Raw genomic sequence first — 26,132 nt, 5'->3', positions numbered from 1 at the left:
ACTACCCAGGTAGTATATGAATGCATCGTTTAATTATATCTCATATTGTGAATCAACCGTCACATTGCCCTGCTTTGAATAAGTAACGCTTCACCAGTAAAGAAGACTAACGTTACTTATTCTCGGCAGATACCACCATCCAGACAGCACCATTTCAAAGCTTGTTGACTTACTCATCGGTGGGTGGGCAGGTACCCTATTGTTGCAATAGTGACAACCCAGTTAGGAAGCATACTCAATGTGACAGTTGTTTCACAATATGAGATATAATTAAATGATGCATTCATACTACCTGGGTAGTAGAAATGATGTATGTGGAGTACCCAAACATAAACCATCTCCTTCATACTCTTAGCATTTAGCCAAGAATATTTTTTACACTCAGTTTATCTTTTATGCAGATTGCGAAATCGACCATATTTAGAAGTCAGGAGCTTGAACCCCAGTCTACTCAAAGAGCATGTGATACTGCACTCCCGCTCCAGAAGCCACTTTTTATGAGAAAAGGCAAAAATAAATCAATCTGAAATTGATTTATTTTTGCGGCATCAGCCAAAAAAAAAAATTTCCGAGTTACCCTGAGAGAGAGATAAGTAGAAAGGAATAACCAAGAAAGGGAAGAATGATGATATCCAGCACTCAGGACCCTGGGTTTAATCTCGTTTAAAGCAGAAAACCCTGTTTCGCACAAGTAGGAAGTGGAAAATGGAAATAACATTCTAATTGCCTTTTCAGATATTCGTGGATATTCATTTTGATTCAAAATTTGCTAATATTAGTGTTATTAAAGTGAATTTCCAGCGACTGGTCACTACGGATCTCAGCCAATTCTTCTTCTTCTTCCTCTTGCAGATTAAGTTCTAACGTCGGAAGGTTTCTTGTTACAAATGGGTCTCTTACCCGCAAATATTTTTTGGTATTAAGGGATGGAAAGTAATGCTCAATTTTTGCCTTTAACAGCTGTAATGTTTTGCTTATTACATTAATTATTATTTTAATATAATTCATTTTGGCAGTCAAAGGAAACATTTATAATTTTTTTCATTTACATATTTTTTCCATATACTCAACTTTTCTTTAACAGCGAACAACTTGTCAGTAGAAGTAATTAAATTTTCCTCTGGGCTGGCTTAAGACATGATCGGGCAGTTTCCCCGTACAGGGCACTAAAATTTACGTGCGCTAAAATTCCCTGAAAATTCACTGATTTGCTGTAAATTTCTGTGTCTAAAACAGTGTGTTGTAATAATATTTGAATTGTGTCATTTTATTAAGTTTACAAATCCTTTAAGTGCTCCTGTCATCGCGGGAGCACCGTTGGTACCAATGCTAACGCACGACTTCCACAATATACCACACTTTTTTAAAAAATTATTCATTACTTCGAAAATATCTTGGCCAGTTGTTCTTTCAGTGAGTTCTTTATGAGAGAGAGAGAAAAAAAAAAAAAAAAAAAAAAGGATTAATAATGGTGTGGTTTCGATAAACCTGATAAATGCTATTAATTGGGCTTTCCCGCTAATATCTGCAGAATTATGTACTTGAAATGCAAAGTCGCCCAAAATTATTAATGTCGAACAACTTGTTCTTCAATACATTTCTTTTATACGCCTGCTAATTGTGCTGTTCGAAAGTGTTACAACCATTTTTTTTTTTTTTTCGAAGTTCCTCTCCCAAAATACTTTTCACAATTACCAGACATGCTGGTAAAATCAGACTTTCTGCAATCAGGTGAGATTTTTTTTTTTTTTTTGCCACCAGTTTGGCTACTAAGTAGCTGGCTTCTTGTGCTTTATCAGATATTTTAGCCATACTATAAAATTCTGTACCTTGTTTTCTACTAGTGGCTTGCAATCTTTTAAAATACTCCACAGTTTTGGACGATAAATTCTCATGTTTCGTAGAAAAATTACGTTGCAATTTACTTGGCACCATTGATTCATTCAACAATTTTAAACTACATATCACACACAGAGGACAATCTTGGGTACCAGTATATGAAAATCCCATCACCAAATAATCATCTTCATATTTACGACAACATGTTTTCTTCTTTATTGAGGTTGATGGTTGCTCATTTTTGTTTTTGATTTTTTCTCCAAGCTCGCTGTTATCAATTTGCCTCTTCTGAATTCCTTTCACTAAAAATTTATACATTGCTAATAATTTCTAAAAAAAATTAAGGTTACTTCTAAAATGTACTAATGGAGTTAATTGAAAGTTCTATATGAATTAACTGAATATGGTGTATTACTGATATAAAAACACAAAAAGTACTTTTAAAACACAGAGGAAATTTCCTACTATGTTGCTGGCAAATTGCACTTATGCAACTGCAGGGTGCCTGGGAGAGACTCTCAAGTGAAAAGAATGGCTGAATAAAGGTGAACAGATCTACTACTAGGAATCAAAAGCTGAATAAAGAATTAAAGGGGAACAGTCTAATACTAGGAATCAAAACATGTCACATTGACTGCTGGAAAGGGCTGGGATCGGTGCAGCGTAAATAAATGAATTTTTTATCTGAATTAATTAATATTATAAAACTTGGATTTATTAATTTTTTTTATTTGCATTTTCCATGGCACACAGGTTGAGAAACACTGATGTAATTTTTAAATTTGGGTGTAGATCAGGATATTAGGCAGGCAGGCTTCTTGAAAACATGCTGAACTGGCTGATAATGCCAGATGTCTTTTAATTCATCTTTAATTTTAATTTCTATGGCATGTGGACTCAACAGTTCAAAAGCTGAATAAAGTATAACACTTCCATTATTTATATCTGGATCTGTTTGTTTCTTCTGACTGCTTTTTTGAATTAATTTTTTGCATTTTTCATGTTTAGATCTACATTTCTTTAAGAAAACAGAATGACATGTATCCACATCTTCTTCAGGATGAAGTTCTATTACATTCTCACCTTGTACATCAAATATTAATTTCACCTGTGTTTGGGTGTTTCTGCTTAAGAGTCACAAATGCTGTCTTTGCTTATACAGTTAATTGAAAGTACCTTTCATTAGGGGGTATAGCTTTCTCTGTTTGTGTAGCTAAGTTGCAGTCATTTTACTGCTGAAGCATATCAACGTGAAGGCTTAGTAGCAAGGGTCTGCTTCTAGCTTCTGGGTAGGGCACTATTTTCAACCTAGTATTTTTGTATATGTTTTCCTATAATATGCACATTTCACATTTAGGAAAAATCTGAGTGATTTCTCCAGTAGTTTGGACAAAAGAGCAGAAGCAGTGCAATCTGCCCACATCACTGACAGAATCTTATTGAATTTGGTATACATGGCACATTTTGCAATTTAAATATCCTGCCTTTACTAATTATCATATAGAAAGGGAGTTAAAGTTAATTACAAATCGTGTATGAGCGAGAACACCATCTTTTTTTTCATAATATTCTTCTTACATGTATAACCGTTGTTCTTTCAACTCAGAGAGCAAGTCTTCCTTTGGATGTATACAGGATATTATGTGGGGTAATCTCAAATGATAAACTTCCAAAAGGCTTTGTGATGACATTGAGGTTTCTATTAAAATATTGCCTGATTGCAACCATTTGAACATTTCTGGTGAGCCCACCAAGATTTATATAGTCTTGTGAACTAGATGGTGGGGGATAGATATCCTAATAGGCTAATTCATTAATGAATGCGTCGCCAAGAATAAAACGCTGTTTTTTTTTTTTTTTTGTTTGTTTTTTTTTTTAAGATATTTGGATGTGTGTCATCTGAAGTTGTGGAGCCAAGTTGCTTCATTATTGTGTGTCAGACTAATCCATATTTGGCTTCTTATAGTCCTGGATGATGTGATGTCTTTTCACTCTAAGGGCCAGCCTCGCTGTGCGAAGGCAGTAGTAGTGCTACCAAGTAACAAGCAGGTAAGTTAGGTTAGTATACAAAATAAAGATAAGGTGACCTTTCTAGAAACATCTTTCTTATCCTTTGAGAAAGAAAACACTAACTATATTATAGAAATGAAATGAAAACTTTACAATTCAAAAAGGAAAATTTTATTCACTAGAACACTCACAGAGGAAAATTGCTTGGCCTTGAGATTCACTTGGCACCAAGGCCATCCAATTTTTTCTCTAGCCAGTGAACTTCTTTGTGCACAGCAGTGGGCATCGATCCTTGTCAGATACCTTGTTGGTTAATGTTTGTAACAGAGTACTGAGATACACATGAAAAGTTTTATGCTGAAGAAATTCTATAATCATTGTCAGCTGTCACCAAAGTCCCATGCCATGCAGATCCTGAAGAATGCTACAGCACCAGGTGGTATCAAAATGATTTTTTGATGTTTAGGAACACCGAGACAATATGTTCATTTCAGAAAAAAAAATTCATGTGTTAGATTTAGCTTATGACTCCTAATGTGTTTTTTTGAAAACACATGCTGATTCATATTCATCACAGTTTGAAATTCTGAGTACTGTACCAATCAGTTGTGGATCACCTTTTCCAGTGTCTTACCTGAGCACTAGTGAGGGGTATTGGATGTTTGTTATTCAGATCAGACTGATCTTTACATATTTGGCAAAAGCAAGAGCCACTGAATGATATCAGGAACTTGCGTAGGTACTTTCAGAGAATATCAAATTAAAAATAGTAATAATGAGTTCAGGGATTTGTTGTCCAGCCTTTGAAGCATAATGCAATAGAATTCATCACTGCTTACTGATCTCTTTATAGATTCCTGCAGTTCTAATATGGTAAAAAGCTGATTAGGCGGGAGAGATTGCTTAGTACTAAAGTTTAAATTTTGCTGCTCAACTATTGCATTTTGTTAGAAAATGCAATAGTTGTTTCCTAAGTCTCAGCCGCCATATCTGCATGTGGCAGCTGAGACTTGGGAAAAAGATTCTGCCAAAGCTTTATGCTTTGGCAGAATCTATTATATAAGTATTTATTAAGAATCTATCTATAAGCATTTATTGGAGAGTAAAAGTCCTGCCCATTCCAACAAAATCGGAGGATGCTAGTGGAAATTTACCATTCAGGTTTTTTTTTTTTTTTTTTTTTTTAAATTGTATTCCAATGTTCTTTGTAATAGTGGAAACAAACTGATTCTAAGATTTCCCCCTCCTTAAGTAGCATGCTTTTGCTTTGAGTTTTTTGAAATTAATAAGGTTTTCAGTTGAAGGATATTTTTAAAACAGATTCTAGGCTTTGTTCTTTTCTTTCTTAGCATGCCTATGTATCCTAAGAAAAGTGAGAATGCCTATGTCACTGTTAGAATCTGTGTCCGACTTCTAGTGAAGTCTGAAGCAGGATATCTTTGGTTAGGGATTCTGGAATTCATAAGGATTCATAAGCTATCAAACAGAAATATTTTTAAATAAACCATGATGAATTGAAATTAAATACTATTTAAGCACTTTTATACAAAATGAAGATTACATTCCTACCTTTCCCGGGCTGCTGCTCCATACATCCCAGATGACAGCTGATAATGTAACATTGGATCAATTCCGTGTGGAGGAACACCTAAAGTTAAACCACCACTGTTCATTGGAATAGACCCAGCCATAGTAGTTCGGGGATAGCCTGGAGAAAATGTTGCATGAGGTCTGGCATATTCACTTAGCTGCCGCAGAGCTGGGGTATCAGGAAAAGACCTATTTGAAGGCCGGTCATATGGGCTGATATGATGTATATCTGAAGTATGTGTGCTAGATGATGGCTTACTATCAACTCCAAAACTTTTCTCTGAATTTGTTGCAAGTTTCTGAAAGAGTAGCAATGATAAAGCAAAGTATTTATTTATTGCCAATATCATCCTAATTATTTAATTAAATATGACTGGTTTTTTTTTTTTTTTTGAAAGCTATGAAGAAATCAAGGACACTGTTGACCTTATCAGTAAATGAGAAGGTTCAAAGAGGCTAATTATTGTACTATTATTTTATTCATTTTTTTCATGCCTACTGCAATTTGTTTGAACCTTCTTGAGCAAAATAAAAGATATTTGCAGAACGTTTTCAATACACCACAATAAACCAAAATTAAATAATTAGGTACTTTAGTTACTTAAGCACTTTTATACAAAAGCATAGCTGCCAACTTTTGACACTCGAAAAGCTGGAGATTTATGATAGAAATAAAATCTCACTGAAAAAATATACATTTTTTATTATAAGAGCCATAGGATTGTTTACCAGTATGCAATAAACATTAGCTTACCTAACATTTTTCTTTTTGTGGATTTCTGTTGGATCAAAGTTTTGCTTATAACAATAGCACTGCTGGTCATACATCTGAATGAAGTCTCTTTTTCATCTGGTTGAATAGTCTCTGACACTCAGCATTGCTATAAAAAATGATTAAAATGCCAAGAATTACTTTGGAACTTGTTATATGTCATGCTTCCTTGTGTGTTCGTCCGTAAGTGATTCTTGGCCAATAACCACTGTACATCGGTTAGGTTTAGAGGGGAACTTAGAGGGGAACAGGTATCCTGTGTGTTATCAGACACTCAGCCTAAAACATGGATCCAATATCTCTCTATTACAGAAGATTTAGGAGAAATCCAGTTGGACTGCCTCCCTAAAATCCACTCATGCACACCTTCTCTTTGGTAAGCCCTGTTATGTCACTTAGGTGGCAACGAACGTGTAGAGTGGTTCTCTTCAAGACGCCTGGTCAGCGTGAAGAGGAAAAGACCAAACCCTCCAGCATGAGAGCAGAAAAAGACAATACAAATGGCCCTCAGTCCCCAGCAGCTTTCACTCTCCCTCTTACGGCAGCGAGAGGATCAGAGTGGAAGCAGAGGGTGCTAAGAATCTCTGGGTACGACCAGGCTGCCATGCACGGAAACTGAACTTGGCCTGTTATAACGTATGATCACTCATCGGTGAAGACAGGATATTAGAGCTGGAAAAGGAATTAGAAAATGTGAATTGGAATATCATCGGTTTGGCTGAAACAAGAAGAAGAAATGAATCACTTATAAGTTTATCAAGTGGAAATCTGCTGTACACCAATGAAAATAGTGAAAGGAGTGAAGGTGGAGTTGGGTTTCTGGTCCATAAAGATTTTAAAAACAACATTTTGGAATTCAAAAGTACATCACCAAGGGTGTCAAGGCTAATACTCAAGATTTCTAAGAGGTACAAGCTAAAGATTATAATGATTTATGCACCAACATCGAGCCATGATGATGAAGAGGTTGAAGAAATGTACACTGAAATTGAGAGTCTTCTAGATGAGCAGAAAACCCACTACACTATTATTATGGGGGACTTCAATGCTAAGGTTGGAAAAAGGCAAAACAGCGCAGAAAAAGGAACTATAGGAAATTTTGGAATTGGTGAAAGAAATAAAAGAGGTGAAAGACTTGTGGAATTTGCAGAATCTCAAGGACTGTCAGTAATGAACACTTTTTTCAAGAAAAGGGTGAACAGAAAGTGGACATGGAAGAGTCCAAATGGATTAACAACTAATGAAATCGACTTCATCCTCACTAACAGAAGATATATTGTGAATGATGTTACCGTCCTGAATAAGGTAAATGTTGGAAGTGATCACAGAATGGTAAGATGTACACTTGATATAGATGTAGGAAAGGAAAGGAAAAAACTGACTCGAGTAAATAATACAAAGGTCTTTGAGATAACAGAGGAGGAGAAAAAGCAGTATGTACTGGAACTTAAAAACAAGTTTGAGCTTCTGCAGACTGCTCAGGACCAAGATATCGACGAGGAATATTACAACTTTCTGAAAGTGATAAAGCCCAAGAAACCTATAGGGAAACAGAAATCCAAAGAAGAAAAAATTAGTCAAGAAACACTTGTCATGATGAACCAAAGACGACAAATGAAGAGCAAGAAAAACACTGACAGGGAGAAAATTGAGTATACTGAGTTATGCAAAGCCATTAGAAAGAGACTCAGAGAGGACATAAGAAGATTTAATACAAGAAAAGTAGAAAAAGCATTAAGGGAAAACAAAGGATTTAAATCAGCAGCCATGAGCAGTAATACAGAAAGATACTGAAACTGAAGAATAGCGATGGTGTACAGCAGAGAAAGCATAATTCAAATAGCAGAAGACTACTATAGAGAATTATACAAGGAGTGAGGGAATGATACCAGCAGTGGGGAAGATGGATTGCAAAGTAGCAACACATACGACATACCCGATATTCTTCCTGATGAGGTAGAACATGCATTGAAGAAAATGAAGAATCGGAAAGCCCCGGGGGAAGATGAAGTTACTGTAGAGTTGTTAAAATTGGGAGGAAGAGACATAACACAAAAACTGGCAAGGCTCTTCACAAAGTGCATTAGAAAAGGTGTGACGCCTAAGCAGTGGAATAATGCAATCATAGTTTTGCTGCATAAGAAAGGAGATAAATCAAAAATTGGAAATTATAGACCAATTAGCTTGTTATCCCATATCTACAAGTTGTTCACAAGGGTTTTTACTAATAGATTAGAAAGAATACTTGATGAGAATCAACCGAAAGAGCAAGCTGGCTTTAGGACAGGATTCTCAACTATGGATCACCTTCATGTAATATCACAGCTAATGGAGAAAGCAAATGAATATAAAACACCATTATGCCTGGCATTTGTGGATTATGAAAAGGCATTTGACTCCATAGAGCATAAGGCAATGTTTTGGGCACTGGAAAGACAAGGCATAGATACCCCATATATTATAATTTTGAAGAAAATATATGAGAGTGCTACCTCCTTTATTAGACTAGACAAAGACAGTAGCAAATTTAAAATCGAGAAAGGAGTTCGACAAGGAGACACAATATCTCCGAAGCTGTTTACTGCTGGCCTTGAGGAAGCTTTCAGAAGATTAGACTGGTTGCAGAAAGGAGTCAATGTGAACGGAGAGTACCTAAACCATTTAAGATTTGCAGATGACATTGTGGTTATAAGCCACGATCCCAAAGAATTAGAGGAAAATCTTAATCAGTTATGCACAGTTAGTAAGGATTTTGGACTAAAGATGAATATGGCTAAAACAAAAGTAATGATGAACAAGTATGCCACGGAAAGGGAAATAATGATTGCAGGAGCAGTAATTGAAAAGGTGGAGTCATATACTTATCTGGGACAAGTTATTAGCTGTAATAATGATAAATGGCTGGAAGTCAGGAGAAGAATAAATTTTGGATGGATAGCATTCAGGAAATATAGTCACATACTGAAGAGCAATATCCCAGTTTGTCTGAAACGTAAAATAATGAATCAATGTATACTCCCCACCATGACTTATGGAAGTGAAACTTGGGCACTCACCAAAAGAATGGAAGAGAAGCTGAGAACTACACAGCGAAGAATGGAACGAATTATATTGGGAATCAGACTGTTAGATAAGAAGAGAAACACATGGATTAGGCAGCAAACTCAAGTAAAGGACATTCTTATCAAAACTAAAGAACTAAAATGGTCTTGGGCAGGACACATAGCTCGAAGACATGATGACAGATGGACTAAGAAAATAACAGAATGGTATCCAAGAGGAGCTAGAAGAAAACCTGGAAGACAAAGTCGGAGATGGATAGATGAAATTCATGAGTTTTTGGGTAGTAAATGGATGACCAGTGCTCAAAACAGAAGGAACTGGAAAGTTGCTGGAGAGGCCTTCATCCTGCAGTGGATTGAAAATGGCTGATGATGATCGGTTAGGTGGAGAAAAGGTGTTTTTTTCCAAAAAAAAAAAAAAAAACAAAACCTATTGGGGGGGGGGGGTGAGATGGTTGTACCAACTCTTCTTTACATTGAGATAGAAAAAAGATCATATCAAATCAAACAAAAAGATGGATTTCTGTCATAAAATTAGAGTGCTGGCAGCTATTCAAAAGGAGAGATTTGGAAATCCTCAATTCTTGATGTTCTTTTCATATGACACTTGACAAGGGAAGAGAATACAATGATCCCAAGAATTCTCTACAGAAGTGCAGTAGGTAACCAGACAACAGAATCCAACATATGCCTGTCAACTTCTGTTGTCTCCTATTTATAGGGAGTTTTCACAAGCTTGGTTTCCATGGGTTAGCCACGGCTCAGGTCAAAACCAGCAAACAGTTTTAAATTTCCAATACAAATGACAATCAAATCCTGCCCTTTATTTAAATGCATTCATTCAGACTGGGGTTCGAGCCCGTGACCACCAAATACAGAGGATGTGGAAAGGTCAGGGAATGACCATCGCATATCCCCGGAGCAATATGGCCTTAGCTGCTAATGCTCCTAAAAACCAAATAACAAATCACAGGCTTGGTTTCCATGGTATAGTCAAGGCTCAGGTCAAAACCAGCAGACAGTTTTAAATTTCCAATACAAATGACAATCAAATCCTGCCCTTTATTTAAATGCATTCATTGAAATCATTCTACAAGAATGAGTAGCATACGCTTCTTGATTAGACCAGGGTTCGAGCCCATGACCACCAAATACAGAGGATGCGGAAAGGTCAGGGAATGACCATCGCATATCCCCGGAGCAATATGGCCTTAGTTGCTAATGCTCCTAAAAACCAAACAACAAACAAACAAGAATGAGACAAATGAGCAGGTCCAAGATGGTTGGTTGGTTGTGTTAGGGTTTAATGGCGCATGAACTACGTTGGTCATAATGTGCCAATTCATAAGGTATGATGTGTTTCAGAAGTGCTTACTTTGAATTTCTGTTGCTCCTTTTATTCTGATTCATACTTCATTCAGTTAGTCTGTTACTTATGTTTACTTCCTTAGAGGAGATGATATAAATTAATATCTTTAAGGAAGGTGAAAACATCTGTAAGGGCATCACTATCATTCAAAAGATCGGCAGGTCCAAGAAAACTATACCTAATGCTCGGTTAATGTATACAACGTATTCTTGAAAAACTACCTTAACCAAATGTATATTAACTGAACACTACTTTTCCACATAAACTCATGTAACTTGGCTGTAATGTATTTCCAATTGTTTCTGAATAATCTGATTTTTTTAATGACATGAATAAATACAATTAAATAATAATGTAATTAATACAACAAAATTACTTTCTCTGCCTGATAAGCTAATGTTGTCAGAGGCCATTGTGATCTCACCATTTGCTATTAGATTCTGGTGTAATGAAAGAAGGCAACTCATTAGCTTTCTTTTTCAATACATTTTTCAAAACAGGATTTTTTGAAATATGTATTAAAAAAGGAAGCTGATGAGTTGCCTGCTTTCATTACACCAGAATCTAATAGCAAATGGTGAGATCACAATGGCCTTTGACAACATTTCTGCTTCTTTCAAAATTGGGATTGGAATCCTCTATGATACTCCGGCTGCCACTTCCAACCCTACCATTTGAAGTTTAGGCTCTTATAAGAGGTACTGGAGACTTCATCTTAACAATCATCCCTTTCTCCAATTTGCATTTATGCCTGCAACTCAAATCTTTAGTATTCACTTCGGTTTTAAGGTGTTTCACCATGTCTAAAATTTCCTTGGTATCATTTTCTGGCATTTCTTAGAAATCTTCATAGTTAGGGACAAATTGTAAAAAAATTTTCTACAACAACCCATCTCATGATGATTGCTTGATATCTTTCCAGATTTCAGCAACATTTTCAACATTTTCATTTTCAACATTTTATGACTGCCATAAGGATATAACATAAAGATGTTATATCCCTGCCAAAATTGCATTAGAGTTGTTGCTTCCTTTTTATTGGTAGCAGCAGCAATAGCAAATCATGTTTTTTTGTCAGACTTTTAGATTTAATATACACAACCTGCAGGAGCTGTCAGTTCTACTAAACTCCTTTTAATTTTGACCATCAGCCACTCCAGTGAGCCTTTTCAACAATTTCAAATAAAAGCTGGGACCCTGCTCCAACTCCTCAGAATCAATTTCTCAATTAAATTCTTAAGACCACAGAGTGTCATGTAACACCACTTATGACTGGGAACAGTTATGTAATATTTGGTAGTACTGTAATATTACATAAATCTTTGGCCCAGTAAAAGTGGGGGAAGAGTGGAAAATAAGGTCAAACCAAGAGCTGAAGGAAATGTATGGAGAACCGTATATGGCTGGAGTAATAAAAAGCTCAAGATTTAGATAGGCAGGCCACGTGATAAGAATGGAGGAAATGGGATGGCCAAGGAAAGCAATGGAAGGACAACCGGGAGGAAGAAGAATGAGAAGGAGATGGGTGGATGACAGAAAGAATGACCATGACAGTTTAAGGTGAGACGATGGAGAAAAATCGATGAGGAGGCCAAGGTTCTGCAGGGACCATAGTGCTGTGGAGTAAGTAATATTACATAGTATCGAAGATGTAACTTATAATCTTTCGGAGTGGTTATGGATTATCGCTGTCGAGGGAGCCTCCAATCTCTTGAATACTCTCTTCAGAATAGAGAAAAATATAAGCGACAAATTGCAGATTGATGTAATTTTTTTTGGCATCAGACCTGCCTTCAATAATGTGTCTGTCTCCCCCCTACTTTATTTTCTTCAACGTTACTTTAAAATCTCAGCTCCTCTACTTCAGATCCTTACTTTTTTGCTGGAATCGAGGAAGTTAATCATCTCATGCAGCCCAAACTCAACAACCAGCAAAGTCAGAAGGGATATGCCTCAGGGCAGAGTGGTGTCAGCTACCCTCTTCACTGCAATTTTAGAACAATTTCTTGCCTTACCACCCCCACTTCAGTCCCTATGCAGATGACCTAAAACTATTTGTCACTTCTGATAGTCCATATAAGGCATTAGAAATCAGCTTTTCTCTCCCCCCCCCTCTGAAAATTAGCATTAGCAGAGACACATATGATACAAGAAAGCAAGTTTTTAGAGCATCAGTCAAGAAAAAGCCTTCCATTTCTCCCATCCATTTGCTCCAATTGAATTTATTTAAGCTATCAACTTCCACAACAGATGAAAGTTTGTTCCAGCAATTATCTACTCACTGGATACAGGCAAATTTCCACACATCTATTCTACAACTGTCTTTCCTCAATTTGACCTTAAGATCCCCCTCAGGTTCATAATCTGAGGAAGAGGAAGAATTGCATCAACACTAACACTGCTCAAACCATTCAAGTTCTTATACATCTTGATCAGATCACTTTGCAGGTGCCTAGTCTCCATACACAGCAATTTGCAAAACTTAATCCTTTCTTGGTAAGAGTACACCTTTGTTCCCCTCACCAATATTGTTACCCTTCTATGTACTCATTCTGGTAGCTCTACATCCTTCCTAAAATGAGACCTCCAGACTTGTCATACTCAAGATGCAGCATGACCACTGCCTTTTACAAAGGGATAATCATCATCTTATCCCTATTAGCAAAATTCCTGTATTTCACTGATAAGACCCTATTGACCTGCTCTAGCAACCTGTCTGCACTCAGAAAACTTCTGACTGCACAATTACCCCCAGGTCTTTTTCATTCTCCACTACCATGAGTGTAGTACCACACAGTTGGTAACGTTACTCTGCGGTTACTGCTACCATAAGCAGTACTTTGCATTTGTCAATATTAAAATAGACCTTTTTGTCAAATATCTTGCAATGGCTGGGCTCCAAATAAACCAGGATAAAACCATTATCCATGGCAATTTAATACAAAAAGTATTGTCCCACACAGTGGCTGGCCTTACCTCACTTTTCAGGAGCATTTCAGCTGAATTATAAAGAAAACGTATGCACCATTTTGGGCAATCTGGCAAGAGTTACCCTAACCAATATATAGCAAGATGTCTGACACCCATCCTTCCCAAGATCTGGTCCTTTGCATGCCAAAAAGAAAAGATATTTAGCATCCAATATTGGACCTTAAGATGGCTAAACTGTCATCTTAAGCACTATAACCCGAACAATATTACCAACTAACATCAACATGACACTTGGAAGCCCCTCATCCTAGGAAAAATTATCATTACTTTATCGAAATTACTGATCACGAAATTACTGTTCCTAACATATAAGAAATTGTTACTTAAGGATGAAAGTTAACAACCTTGTCTGCCTGAACAATGAACACCATAAAATATTTTAATGAACTTGAAACTGACCCTTACAAAATACCAGGAAATGGGACATACAAAAAAGAAATGGAGAACATGTATCTTGTACCATGCCTGGACTCTTATGAGGATACCTAGCAATAAAAAATCAACTGTGTAATCCATCTTCAACTTACCAGATTTCTAGAACTCTCCACAAGACTTGAGGGAATCTGTAAGCCTCTGGAGGGAAATTTTTATCAGCATGGCCTGCACTTATTAATTATTATTAGCCATGTAGTGCAGGGAAGCCTAAGGCTTATTCTGCACCAGCCAAAAAACATTTTTTTATTAGCATTTAGCATTAGCATTAGTAGAGGCATTTGATGCAAGAAAGCAAGCTTATGCAGCATCAGCCAAAAAAAAAAAAAAAAAAAAAACCCACTTCCACTTCACCCCTCTGTTCGTTCAAAATACCTGTCCAGCTGAGCCTTAAACTTATTTAGGCTACCAACCTCCACCACAAGGGATGGCAGTCTGTTCCACCAACCAACCACCCGCTGGCTAAAGGCAAATTTCCGCACGTCTATCCTACATCTGTCTTTCCTCAATTTGAATTTATGCCCTCTCAGGTGATTTTTCTGAGCTAGAGGAAGAATCCCATCAGCATTGAGCATGCTTAAACCATTCAAGGCTTTATATACCTCTATCAGATCACCTCGCTGGTGCCTAGTCTCCAGACACTGTAATTTGCAAAACTTAAGCCTTTCTTCGTAAGAGCACCCCTTTGTTCCATTCACTAATCTTGTTGCCCTTCTCTGTACTCGTTCCAGCAGCTCTACATCCTTCTTGAAATGAGGCCTCCAGACCTGTATACAGTACTCTAGGTGTGGCCTGACCATTGCCTTATACAATGGAATAATCACCTCCTTATCCCTGCTGGAAAAATTCCTGTATATCATTGACAATACTCCATGAGCTACTCTTGCAGCCCGTCTGCACTGCTCAGAGAACTTCATATCTGCCTGCACAATTACCCCCAGGTCCTTTTCATTCTCTACCACTGTCAGTGTAGTACCACAGAGTTGACACGTTACTCTGCGGTTACTGCTTCCCATATGTAGTACTTTACATTTGTTAATGTTAAACTTCATTTGCCACCTGTCAGCCCATCTGCTCAACTTTTCTAGATCCTGCTGCAGCAGCCTCTGAACTTAGAAATTTGTTCCCCATTTATGAAGATAAGTATTGCAAGTTAATTGAGGAGGGGCATCCAAGGTGGTTGAGAGTAATTCATTACTTGTTGTCTGTTCAAAATAGGAACATTCCAACTCTGTGTTAATTCAATAAGGTGCAAGCCTGCTGGTCTTATTTTACTGGGTTTATTTATATAGAGATTTTGCAGTGGTGCATTAAAGAGGTATGGCTCAATAGGATGCTGACAGCAACTTTGTATTCGGGTTACATACTTAAGAAGTAGTGTTTTACTGCAGAGGCAAAAGAGGAGGCTCATAAGCTTCAATATATAAACTATGAGTTGGACATGTCTTGAAAGCACCAAGGGCAATCTGCAATGCACTATGCTGTATAGGATCCAGCCAGCACAGTGTACTCTTTCGGGCAGAATCATAGATTGGAGCACCATAATCCACACAGGATCTGATCAATGCTCTATATAAGAGCAGCAAAGATGTGTCTGCTCCCCAAGACAGGGCAGATAAAAAGCTTTTAGTATGTTCAGCTTTTAGAGGCAGGTAGTATGCACAAATTTAATGTGCTCAAAGAAATTTAACTTCCTGTCAAAGATTAATCCCAAGAATCTGATGTTATTAGTCACTGGAATGGTAAAGTTTGATATCTGAAGTTCAGGATCTCTATGCAATTTACGTTGATAGCAACAGTTTTCTGCTGTGAGAGACAATAGGTATTGCTTACCCACCTTTGTACTTTATTCACCAATATCTGCAATTGCCATTCAATGGATCTCGTGTTCTGAGAATGGCAAGAAATAGAGATCATCAGTGTATAGGTGGGTCTAAACAGTATTTAGAAGTTCTTTGTGATGGAATCAATTCTAAGGGCAAAAAAGGGTTGCAGTCAGTACAGACCCTTGTGGTACTCCTTCCTGTAGAAATGTCACAGAAAGTGAGTTGTGATATCGAACTTGGAAAAAATGATTCTGAAGTAAGTTCCTAATGAAATAGGCAGGTTGCCTCGTAGCCCAAGAGCATGAAGTCATTGAGAATGCCACAATGCAAGGTAGCATCAAATGCCTTCCCTATATGTCTATGGAAACTGTAACAAGGTGTTAATTTTTTAGTTAATTAGTTATTTGGTTTTTAGGAGCATTAGCAACCAAGGCCATATTGCTCCGGGATATGCGGTGGTCATTCCCTGACCTTTCCGCATCCTTTGTATTTGGTGGTGACGGGCTCGAACCCTGGTCTAATCAAGAAGCGTGTGCTACGCACTGCTGCTCCTTACCACCTGGCTACGGAGACGCCTGTTCATTTTTTTCAAAGGCATTACAAACTGTAGACTCGGCTTTGATCATGATATTTAAGGAGGACCTGATCAGGCAAGAGCCATGCTGATTATTACTCAGTACATGTTATGTTTCTATGATCCAAACAAGTCGATTATGGATTATTTTTTCAAGTAACTTACTGAGGTAACTGGAGAGGGAAATTGGTCTGTAACTGTATAGAATGGTAGGATCTTTTCCAGGTTTCAAAAAGGCCAGAACTGTGGCATGGTGCCAAGAGGTGAGGTAAAGGTTTTCCAGAAAGATTCGGTTATAGAAGACCAGCAGTATTTGTAAATTTTTTAATTCAAGATGTAACATGATATAATATATTCCATCTGGCCCAGCAGTACTGTTGCTTTTTGTTTTGACAGCAGGTAGAAGTACAGAGGTTCAAAAGTTGATGGATCACTGTTCAATCATGGTCTTAATTTTCTGGAAATCCAGAGAGTAAGTTGATGCTGCTGAAACTTGGGCAAAGGTTGTGCCTAAGGCATCTGCAATGTCCTCAGGAGCAGTGAGTTCTTGCCAATTCCATGAAAGAATTGGGGAAGGGATGGCCGGAAACTTGCCAGAAATCTACCTAATTTTCTTCCATATTAACCTGGAGTTAGTGTTTTTGCTTATGGTAGAGGCAAACTGAATCCAGGTTTGTTGTTTGTTTGTTATTTGGATTTTAGGAGCATTAGCAACTAAGGCCATATTGCTCCGCCGAATCCAGGAATTCTTCTTGGCCTCTCTTTGTGTGAGACGTGCTTTTGCCCTTAGCTTCTTATAGTTAACAAGATTAACTGTGGTTGGGAATCTATGAAATGAATTCCAAGCTTTATTTTTTAACTTTTTTGCTTTTGTGCATTCTTCATTCCACAAATAGTTATGGTGCCATTGGGAAGTGGGATTTGACAATGGTATTGAGCATAGCAATTAGCTGTAGATAATAGGTGTGACATGATATAATCTGTGGCTTCATCTATTGGCTGTGTTCGTATAATTTTACCATCCAGGCTGACAGCTGATTGAAATTTGACCTAGTTGGCTTGAGAGAATTTCCATTTCCTGCAGGGCCGGGTTGTGTAGTGAGCAGATCACAAACAATTGGAAAATGGTATGGGATCATCCATGGTGGACCATTCCATGATTGGAAACAGAATTGGGGAGCATATTGATAGATCGATTTCAGAAGTTTGTACAGTTGGTAATTGTATGTGAGTGGGTGCACCAGTATTAAGAACAGTAAGGTTTTGCCTATTCAGAAAAGTTTCAATTAGTTGGCCAGGTCTATCTCATTTAGTCGATCCTCATAAGGGGCAGTGGCCATTGAAATCCCCCAAGAGACAGACAGGAGAAGGTAATTGCATTAGCAGGTTTTCAAGATCTTGGTAAGAGAAGGTATGGCATGATGGGAGATAGACTGATACTAGTGTTAATGCAATCTGGGTTATCGAACATACGGTAACAACTTCAATTTCAGTTTGCAAAACAATTTGCTTGGTTGGGATCTTTGACCTGACCAAGATACCCCCCCCCCCCCATTTGAAGTATTACGACCTTGTCGATAGATGGCATAGTCCTTTATATTGGAAGTTAGATAGATTTCCTGTAGACAGAAACCAACTGAGAGTAGCAGTTAATTAAAACTTGAATATCATTAAGGTTCCTACGAAATCCTCTACAATTCTACTGTAGAATATAAGGCATTACTGCTGTTTAGTAGAAGCTGTATCTGACTGTTTTTATAATGTGACTGGCTTATGACGTTCCAGCATTGGTTTGTATTTTTTTTTTTTTTTTTTTTGAGAAGAATGACTGACCAGTGTCCATATCTTCTTCCACATATATTTCTAAGATCGGTTCTTCCTGTCTGAATGAATCAATTGTATCCATGGTTGTTTCTTGAATATTCTTTTCCTTGCTTCTTGAAAACTTACTTTATTTTAGATCTTATATTTCACAATTTTCTTTTCAGTTTTCCATCTGTTGCATGTCCTTCAATAGCAGGATGGTTGCCTTTAGAGTTGGGGTGTGTCATTTTTTTTGCCGAGCAATCACTTTGGGTGTGATCAGAGGACCCACAATTAGGATAAACTTGGTTTCCTCTGCACGCCGTTTGAGAGTGACCATACTTTTGGCACTTATAACATCTCAATTGATTAGGAATGTAGGGTCTAATGTGGCAAAGTAGATAGCCTGCTTTTATTGATGATGGTCGATTTGCCATGTTAAAGGATAGAATAATATTCCTTGTAGATGTGAGTGTATTGTCTCTTTTAACCACAATTGATGATGGTATATCAGGCTTAATGTCCAAGTTTGCAGAAACTTGGACATTAAGTTACGAAGGTTGGCAGGGTTGTTAATGACAGTATACTGCTGCAACAGGATCTAGAAAAGTTGAGCAGATGGGCTGAGAGGTGGCAAATGAAGTTTAACATTGACAAATGTAAAGTACTATATATGGGAAGCATTAATCCCAGAGTAACGTATCAACTCTGTGGTACCACACTGACAGTGGTAGAGAATGAAAAGGACCTGGGGGTAATTGTGCAGGCAGATATGAAGTTTTCTGAGCAGTGCAGATGGTTTGTAAGAGTAGCTCATGGTGTCTTGTCAATGATATACAGGAATTTTTCTGGCAGGGATAAGGAGGTGATTATCCCCTTGTATAAGGCAGTGGTCAGGCCACGCCTTGAGTACTGTATACAGGTCTGGAGGCCTCATTTTAATAAGGATGTAGAGCTGCTGGAACGAGTACAGAGAAGAGCAACAAGAATGGAACAAAGGGTTGCTCTTACGAAGAATTACAGTGTCTGGACACTAGGCACCTGCGAGGTGATCTGATTGAGGTGTATAAAGCCTTGAATATGGTTTTAGCATGTTCAATGCGGATGGATCTTCCTCTTGCTCAGAATAATCTGCCTGAGAGGGTATAAATTCAAACTGAGGAAAGACGGTTGTAGGATTGATGTGCGGAAGTTTGCCTTTAGCCAGCATGTGGTTGATTGCTGGAACGAACTTCCATCTGTCATTGTAGAAGTTGATAGCTTAAATAGATTCAAGGCAGAACTTGACAAATATTTAGAGCAAGTGGATGGGTGAATAAGGGTTTTTTTTTTTTTTGGCTGATGCTATATAAGCTTGCTTTCTTGCATCATGTGCCTTTGCTAATGCTAATTCTTTTCACTGCAATGACATTTTGATCTTGAGTTATCTCCTCCTCCGTGACATCCAATAGATCCCAGCTGGATATAACACCCTTAGATGTAGTTACGGTTGCATGGGGAGAAACTTTTACTGGAATTCCAGCAAAGTTTGTGAGTTTTAGCAATTTCTCCGAATGTATGTGGTTCATTGTTTCCACTAGTTGATGCCCCCCGATGATGCCCCCCGATTGCAGTCTCTTGACTGTCTTAGGCGATCCTGCCAGACTTTTCAGGTGTTTCAGGATAAGGAATGGAGACAGCTTACTGAGAGTTATCTGCAAGAGAGTGCATTATGAGAAATGCAGGAAAGTCTGTTGCTGAGGAATTGGTTTTAAACCTTTTGGGCTGCAACGTGTCATGTTCAATATCTAACTCTGGCCGAGAGCTTGTTGTCTCCAGAGGCAGAAACACGTTTTGTTCCATATTTGCTCCTTTTGGCCCTTGGCAGATTAACTGTTTTTCCAAGGTTTCTATCCCCCGCCATGGGGAGGCAGGAGCAGTGCCTGGTGTAACCAAGCGTAAAGTATTACTACTTTACGTAATAGTGTTAGTAATAGAGATACGAAAAATAAAGAAAGGTGGCTTTTCTTTCTTGCTGTGTATAGGTACTTTTGTAACAGAAGCTGTTATTAAAGAAATAAATTTCTTAAGGATAGGAACTTAAAAGAACTATAAATCGCTTTTAGACAACCGCACATTAAGCACAGAGAAAATGCTCGATCACAATCGCTTGGCACCCTGGGCCTTAAAGAGTTGTGTCAGGGTAGTTAACTATAGAAGAATACTTAGTCTTAACTGTATCTACAGAAATGTCAATAAAATGGCTGAATTCAACCTCCTGGTTAGATAATGCAATATAATAGGGTTAACAGAAACATAGTGCAAGACAAGGTCCACTATGGTACATATAATGTATTTAGGAAAGATAGAAAGGGTGGTGGTGGCGGTTTCAAAAGCAGCCTGAGTGTGAAGAGAGCTTTTTCCAAGTCTGAAGTTACATCTGCTAGCATATAACCTGTGTGGTGTGAGTTAGTTGTAAACAAAGGTATAATTAGAGTGGGAGTAATCTACAGACCAGAAGACTGTGAAGAGTATGATAAGAGTCTTTACACACAGATGGAATCGGCAAGTAAGCACAAAACTTGACTGAAGTGTTAAAGGCCTTAAATGGCTTGAGTAAACTAAATGCAGATAGCATTTTAACTCTTGCTTGAACAGCACACATCAGGGGGCATAAATTTAAATTTAAAAAGTATGGTTGTAGAATAGATATGTGAAAATTTGCTTTCACCCAGTGAGTGCGTGATTAACCGACGGTTATAACAAACTTCCATCTGGTGAGGTAAGCAGTAGGTGGTTTTTTTTTTTTTTTTTTTTGGCCAATGCTAAAGCTTACTTCCTTGCATCACATCACCTGCCACTACTAAACACTAATAGCCCACAATATACCCTCTCATTAGAAAGTAAGTACAATTACGCACAGCAAACAACACAGCACTTCCTTTAATTCATGCAAGAAATTTAAAGATTTCATATACCTTGTATATGAAATGTTTTAAATGTGCTTCAGAGAAGAATTTTTTTCTCTCTCAACTCTCTCTCTCTCTCTCTCTCTCTCTCTCTCTCTCTCTCTCTCTCTCTCTCTCTCTCTCTCTCTCTCTCTCTCTCTCTCTCTCTCTCTCTCTCTCTCTCTCTCTCTCTCCTCTCTCTCTCTCTCTCTCTCTCTCTCTCTCTCTCTCTCTCTCTCTCTCTCTCTCTCTCTCTCTCTCTCTCTCTCTCTCTCTCTCTCTCTCTCTCTCTCTCTCAAATTGAACGCATACATGCAGTAACTTGAAGGCACACAGCACCTTCCTGGGGAAGTGAATAGAAATATGAAATTTAAAGATGCCATATTCTACATAATTATGCTATACTGTAGACTAACATATTTTCATTATTGCTCCATTCAATTTTTATTATAGTGATATATGCCTTTATTTGGTTTCAGCAGACTTCGACTCAATTTTTGGAGTCAACGGACCTGATCCGAAATTCATATTTCATTGTAGATGTAATAATCCAATACTGAATTAACAAAGATATACTGTAGTAGTAGTAGCTCAAGAGCACACTTACAGTAAGGCATGAGCTGCCCAAATGTTTCTGATTTCAATACATTATACGATCAAAAAAAAGGCATACATTACATGATCAAAAGTATATATACACACTCAGTTCCCTAATACTTGTCACAAACATTATTCCAAGTATGATAGGGCTAGGGCTTGCTATCCGGGAGTCTAAAATGTTGATGGAACTGATATTTGGTAATGTTTTTGAATCATGTGAATGAAGTTCGGTAAAGACAGTTCTGCAAAAATCTTTTGTTTGCACCCTCCATGATGGTGCAGCTATTATTAACCTCCTCCCACAGGTGCAAGGCATGAAAACTACACCTAGTATACTGGAAGTAGTAGTAGTAGTGGCATGTGATGCAAGAAAGCAAGTGTATGAGCTTATGCAGCATCAGCCAAAAAAAAAAAAAAAAATATATCACACCAAACGCCTGTCCAGTTCCTCCTTAAATTTATTTAACCTATCACCTTCCACAACAAAAGATGGAAGTTTGTTCCAGCAATTAACCACCCGCTGGCTAAAGGCAAATTTCCGCACATCTATTCTACATCTATCTTTTCTTAATTTGAATTTGTGCCCCCTTAGGTTCGTAATCTGAACAAGTGGAAGGATCCCACCAGAATTCAGCGTGCTCAATCCATTCAAGGCCTTATACACCTCAATCAGATCACCGCACAGGTGCCTAGTCTCCAGCCACTGCAATTTGCAGAACTTAAGCCTCTCTTGGTAAGAGGATCCCTTCATTCCCCTCACCAATCTTGTTGCCCTTCTCTGTACATGCTCAAGCAAATCTACATCCTTCCTAAAATGAGGCCTCCAGACCTGTATGCAGTACTCAAGGCATGGCCTGACCATTGCCTTATACAGAGGGACAATCACCTCCTTTTCCCTGCTAGCAAAATTCCTATATATCATTGACAAAACCCCATGACCTGCCCTGGCAGCCTGTCTGCATTGCTCAGAAAACATCATATCTGACTGCACAATTACTCCCAGGTCTTTTTCATTTTCTATCACCTTAAGTATAGTACCACACAGTTGGTACATTTCTCTGGGGTTACTTCTACCCATATGCAGTACTTTGCATTTGTCAAGGTTAAACTTCAGTTGCCACTTCTTAGCCCATCTGCCCAAATTATCGAGGTCCTGTTGCAGTAGCACACTGCCATTACTGTCATTAACAACCCTGCCAACCTTTGTATCATATGCTTCGACACTAAGCCTGATATACCTTCATCAATATCATTGATAAATATACAAAACAACAGAGGACCCAACACCGAACCCTGTGAGACTACTAATAACATTAGTCCACGAAGAGCAGCACCCATTAATTACCACCCTCTGTTTTCTCCCACTCAACCATCCTTTTATCCATTGTAGCAACTTACCCTTAATACCATTCTGCTCTAATTTGTACAAGTCTTCCATGCGCAACAGTGTCAAAAGCTTTCCTGAAATCCAAATATATGATATAAAAATTATTTTTTGCATCCAGTTCCTTTGTAACCACATCATAATATCCTATCAAATTTGTCAGACAAGACTTTCCCTTAAGAAACCCATGCTGTGTCTGAATGATTGCCACAGTCTTGTCTAGATGATCCTGCAATGCATCTTTAACCAGTGACTCCATTATTTTACCCGGAACAGAAGTTAAACTAACTGGTTCTGTAATTACTCGTGTCACCCTTCGACCCCCCCTTTGTGAATTGGGGATACATTTGCATATCACCAGTCCGTGGGGACCTCCCCTGAGTCCAAGGATGCTCTCATAATTATGGCTATGGGTTTGCTTAGTTGCTTTGCCGCCTCCTTTAATATAACTGGATAGATCCCATCCACCCCAGGTGCCTTTCTTATGTTTAACTTCGACAATTTCTCCTCCACTTTGCTCTCAGTTATTACAAAATAATTAAGCACCCTGCTACAATTTGATAACCTTGTGGCATTTTCAAACCTTAATAACTCCTCATGTGTGAATGTAGATGCAAAATACTCATTCAGATTTTTTTCTATCTGAGCAGGATCATCAACAGTCGAACCATCGATATCAAGTGAACCAATCAGATTCATTCCCTTCCTTTTAGAGTTTATATAAGTAAAGAAATCCTTGCGGTTTATCTTAGCATCTTTTGCCAAAGATTTCTCGTAATCTGCCTTCGCCTGCCTAACCTCCTCTGTGACCTGATTACAGACTAGCTTATATCTGTCATAGGCTTCTGAGTCGCTTGATAATTTATATGTATCCCATGCATTTTTCTTCTCTGTCACGAGTCTCATTAGTTCATTTGATAACCATTTAGGCCTAAACCTTGAACAATATTTCTTAATAGGTATGAAACTTTTAGTAGCTTCCACTATTAATTCCTTGAATGCTTCCCACTTAGAATTTACTATTGGTAACATCGTCAGTTGATCCCACTGTACTCACCTTTATGGAAGCAAAAACCCTTTCCTTTACCCCTGATGGTAATTATATCTTTAAGTAAATCCCACATCAGTACACTGTGATCACTACAACCTAGTGGTTCCTTTATCTGCAAAGTGAACAAACATAAGCAGGGGTCAAGATAGGGTGACAACATCACACAAAAGAATGCTGCCCCTCTTATCACCAGGCAATATTAGGTGATAGATGACACTAATCATCTAGGTGAATACCGCCATTTTCCTTATTGGAGGCTTGAAGTGGCAAAATCCATGGTGTCCACATAGCAAAGCTCCAGTGACCCGCATCATGCAATTGAGTGATAACTTTTGAAGTTATGATGAACATCATGACACGATACAATATTGCTTACATTTCAGGGGTACAGTGCTGTAATTAGTGCTTGCAAGGCCACTTGCTAGACGGTCCACTGGAATGGACCGAACCTACTGGAAACACTCTAGGATGCATCCAGATTAGCTCGTGTATAACCTTCCTACCTCTACTCTGCCAGCTATTGACTGGAGGGAGTTCAAAAAAGTATGTATTAGTGGTAGTGGGAGAGGGGGAGATTCTCAAAGTTACATTATGTCAGGAATCTGAGTATATCCAAAAATTTCATTAATTTATATGTCCACCCCTCCACTTTTACTTTATCTGTTGAATGCAAATAGCCTAATAGAACAAACTTATCCACAAAAAAAAAGAAAAAAAAAGGGGATCTTATTCATTTGATGAAATATACACACTTGCAGTTTCCAACCTCAGTGATGTCCATTGAAACCTACAATCTGTCATGCCCCACTTAATTTTTCTAAGTGTCTTAATTAGCAGTTGCCTCAACCGCTGCTCATCTCAGATGCCCTAGCTAGCTCTATGATTTTAAAATAACCAGAGACGATCAGAAGGAATCATTTTCAAATTTAGAAGTCTGACAAGGAATATCAGGGTACTTGTACATATTCTCTGCTCGTTTACTCTGATATTCCTTGTCAGACTTCTAAATTTGAAAATGATTCCTTCTGATCGTCTCTGGTTATTTTAAAATCTCTTGCCCCATTCTGTCTCATCTATTGCCTCTAGCATTTCCCAACTCCACTAATCACACAGAACTCTGGCTTCATTTCTCTGAAAGTACACGTGCCTTGAGTGACTGGGGTTCAAGCCCGTGACTACTGAATACGGTGCTGTTTCTTGTATTCTGTATATCTTGTGAACTCCTCTGACCGTTTGGTCGTCCCGGAGTATATAAACAGAAATCATTTCTCTGAAACTTGACTTTCTCCAGTCCAAACTTGCTAACAGTGAGGTACTCTTTCCTTAGTACTTTTAATGTTCGTAACTCCAGTTGGCTTCAATTTTCTAGTAATGTGGACCCAGCTGGTTGGGATGCCAAGGTTTTTACAATTACTAATGACCTCACACAACTTGCTCATTTACCTACCAGACAACCCAAGCAACACATCCAACACTTGTTCATTTTCAACCATTCAAAGTACACAGACTATGTCAGGGATTAATTAATTAACCATCACTTACAAAGTCTCTCCACTCCCTGTCTCATAGGCATTCTTAATTTCTCCACTCAAATCCAACCTCTTTTCTACTTTCTCATTTATCTCTTCTACTTGTTTTCTGGAACACCCTTTCTTTCTATCAGAAATTCAAGTCTTATATCAGCAAGTACTTGGGGTTTCCATAAATACACACACAGAGGTAAAGTATATTTTTCAATATGCTTGTGAAATATTTGCAATGGTGTCAAACCTATAATTGCATTACCAAGTTAAACATACACTAAAATCAATAAAATTTTGTTGAATTTATTTTACTTTTTTTTTTTTTCACAATTTAATTTATGAGAGTATTTGTCTTAGTTTTGCTGAAAGTGGTCACTTT

General features: G+C 38.0%; 1 protein-coding gene across 4 annotated transcripts in view; it reads right to left on the bottom strand.

Moving 5' to 3' along the window:
- Window positions 1-26,132, bottom strand: part of LOC150074890 (uncharacterized) — a 618,385-nt gene that overhangs the window by 58,647 nt on the left and 533,606 nt on the right. For all 4 annotated transcript variants that reach the window (XM_090389408.1, XM_090389412.1, XM_090389409.1 and 1 more), the window contains one exon: window positions 5,419-5,738. In XM_090389408.1, the coding sequence (XP_090245534.1) occupies window positions 5,419-5,738 (320 nt within the window). The remainder of the gene's footprint in view (window positions 1-5,418; window positions 5,739-26,132) is intronic.

Source organism: Mastigoproctus giganteus, unplaced genomic scaffold (assembly GCF_048544385.1).
Source record: "Mastigoproctus giganteus isolate SK-2022 unplaced genomic scaffold, ASM4854438v1 scaffold_16, whole genome shotgun sequence".
Lineage (NCBI taxonomy): Eukaryota > Metazoa > Arthropoda > Arachnida > Uropygi > Thelyphonidae > Mastigoproctus > Mastigoproctus giganteus.
This window is presented reverse-complemented; position numbering and strand designations above follow the sequence as displayed.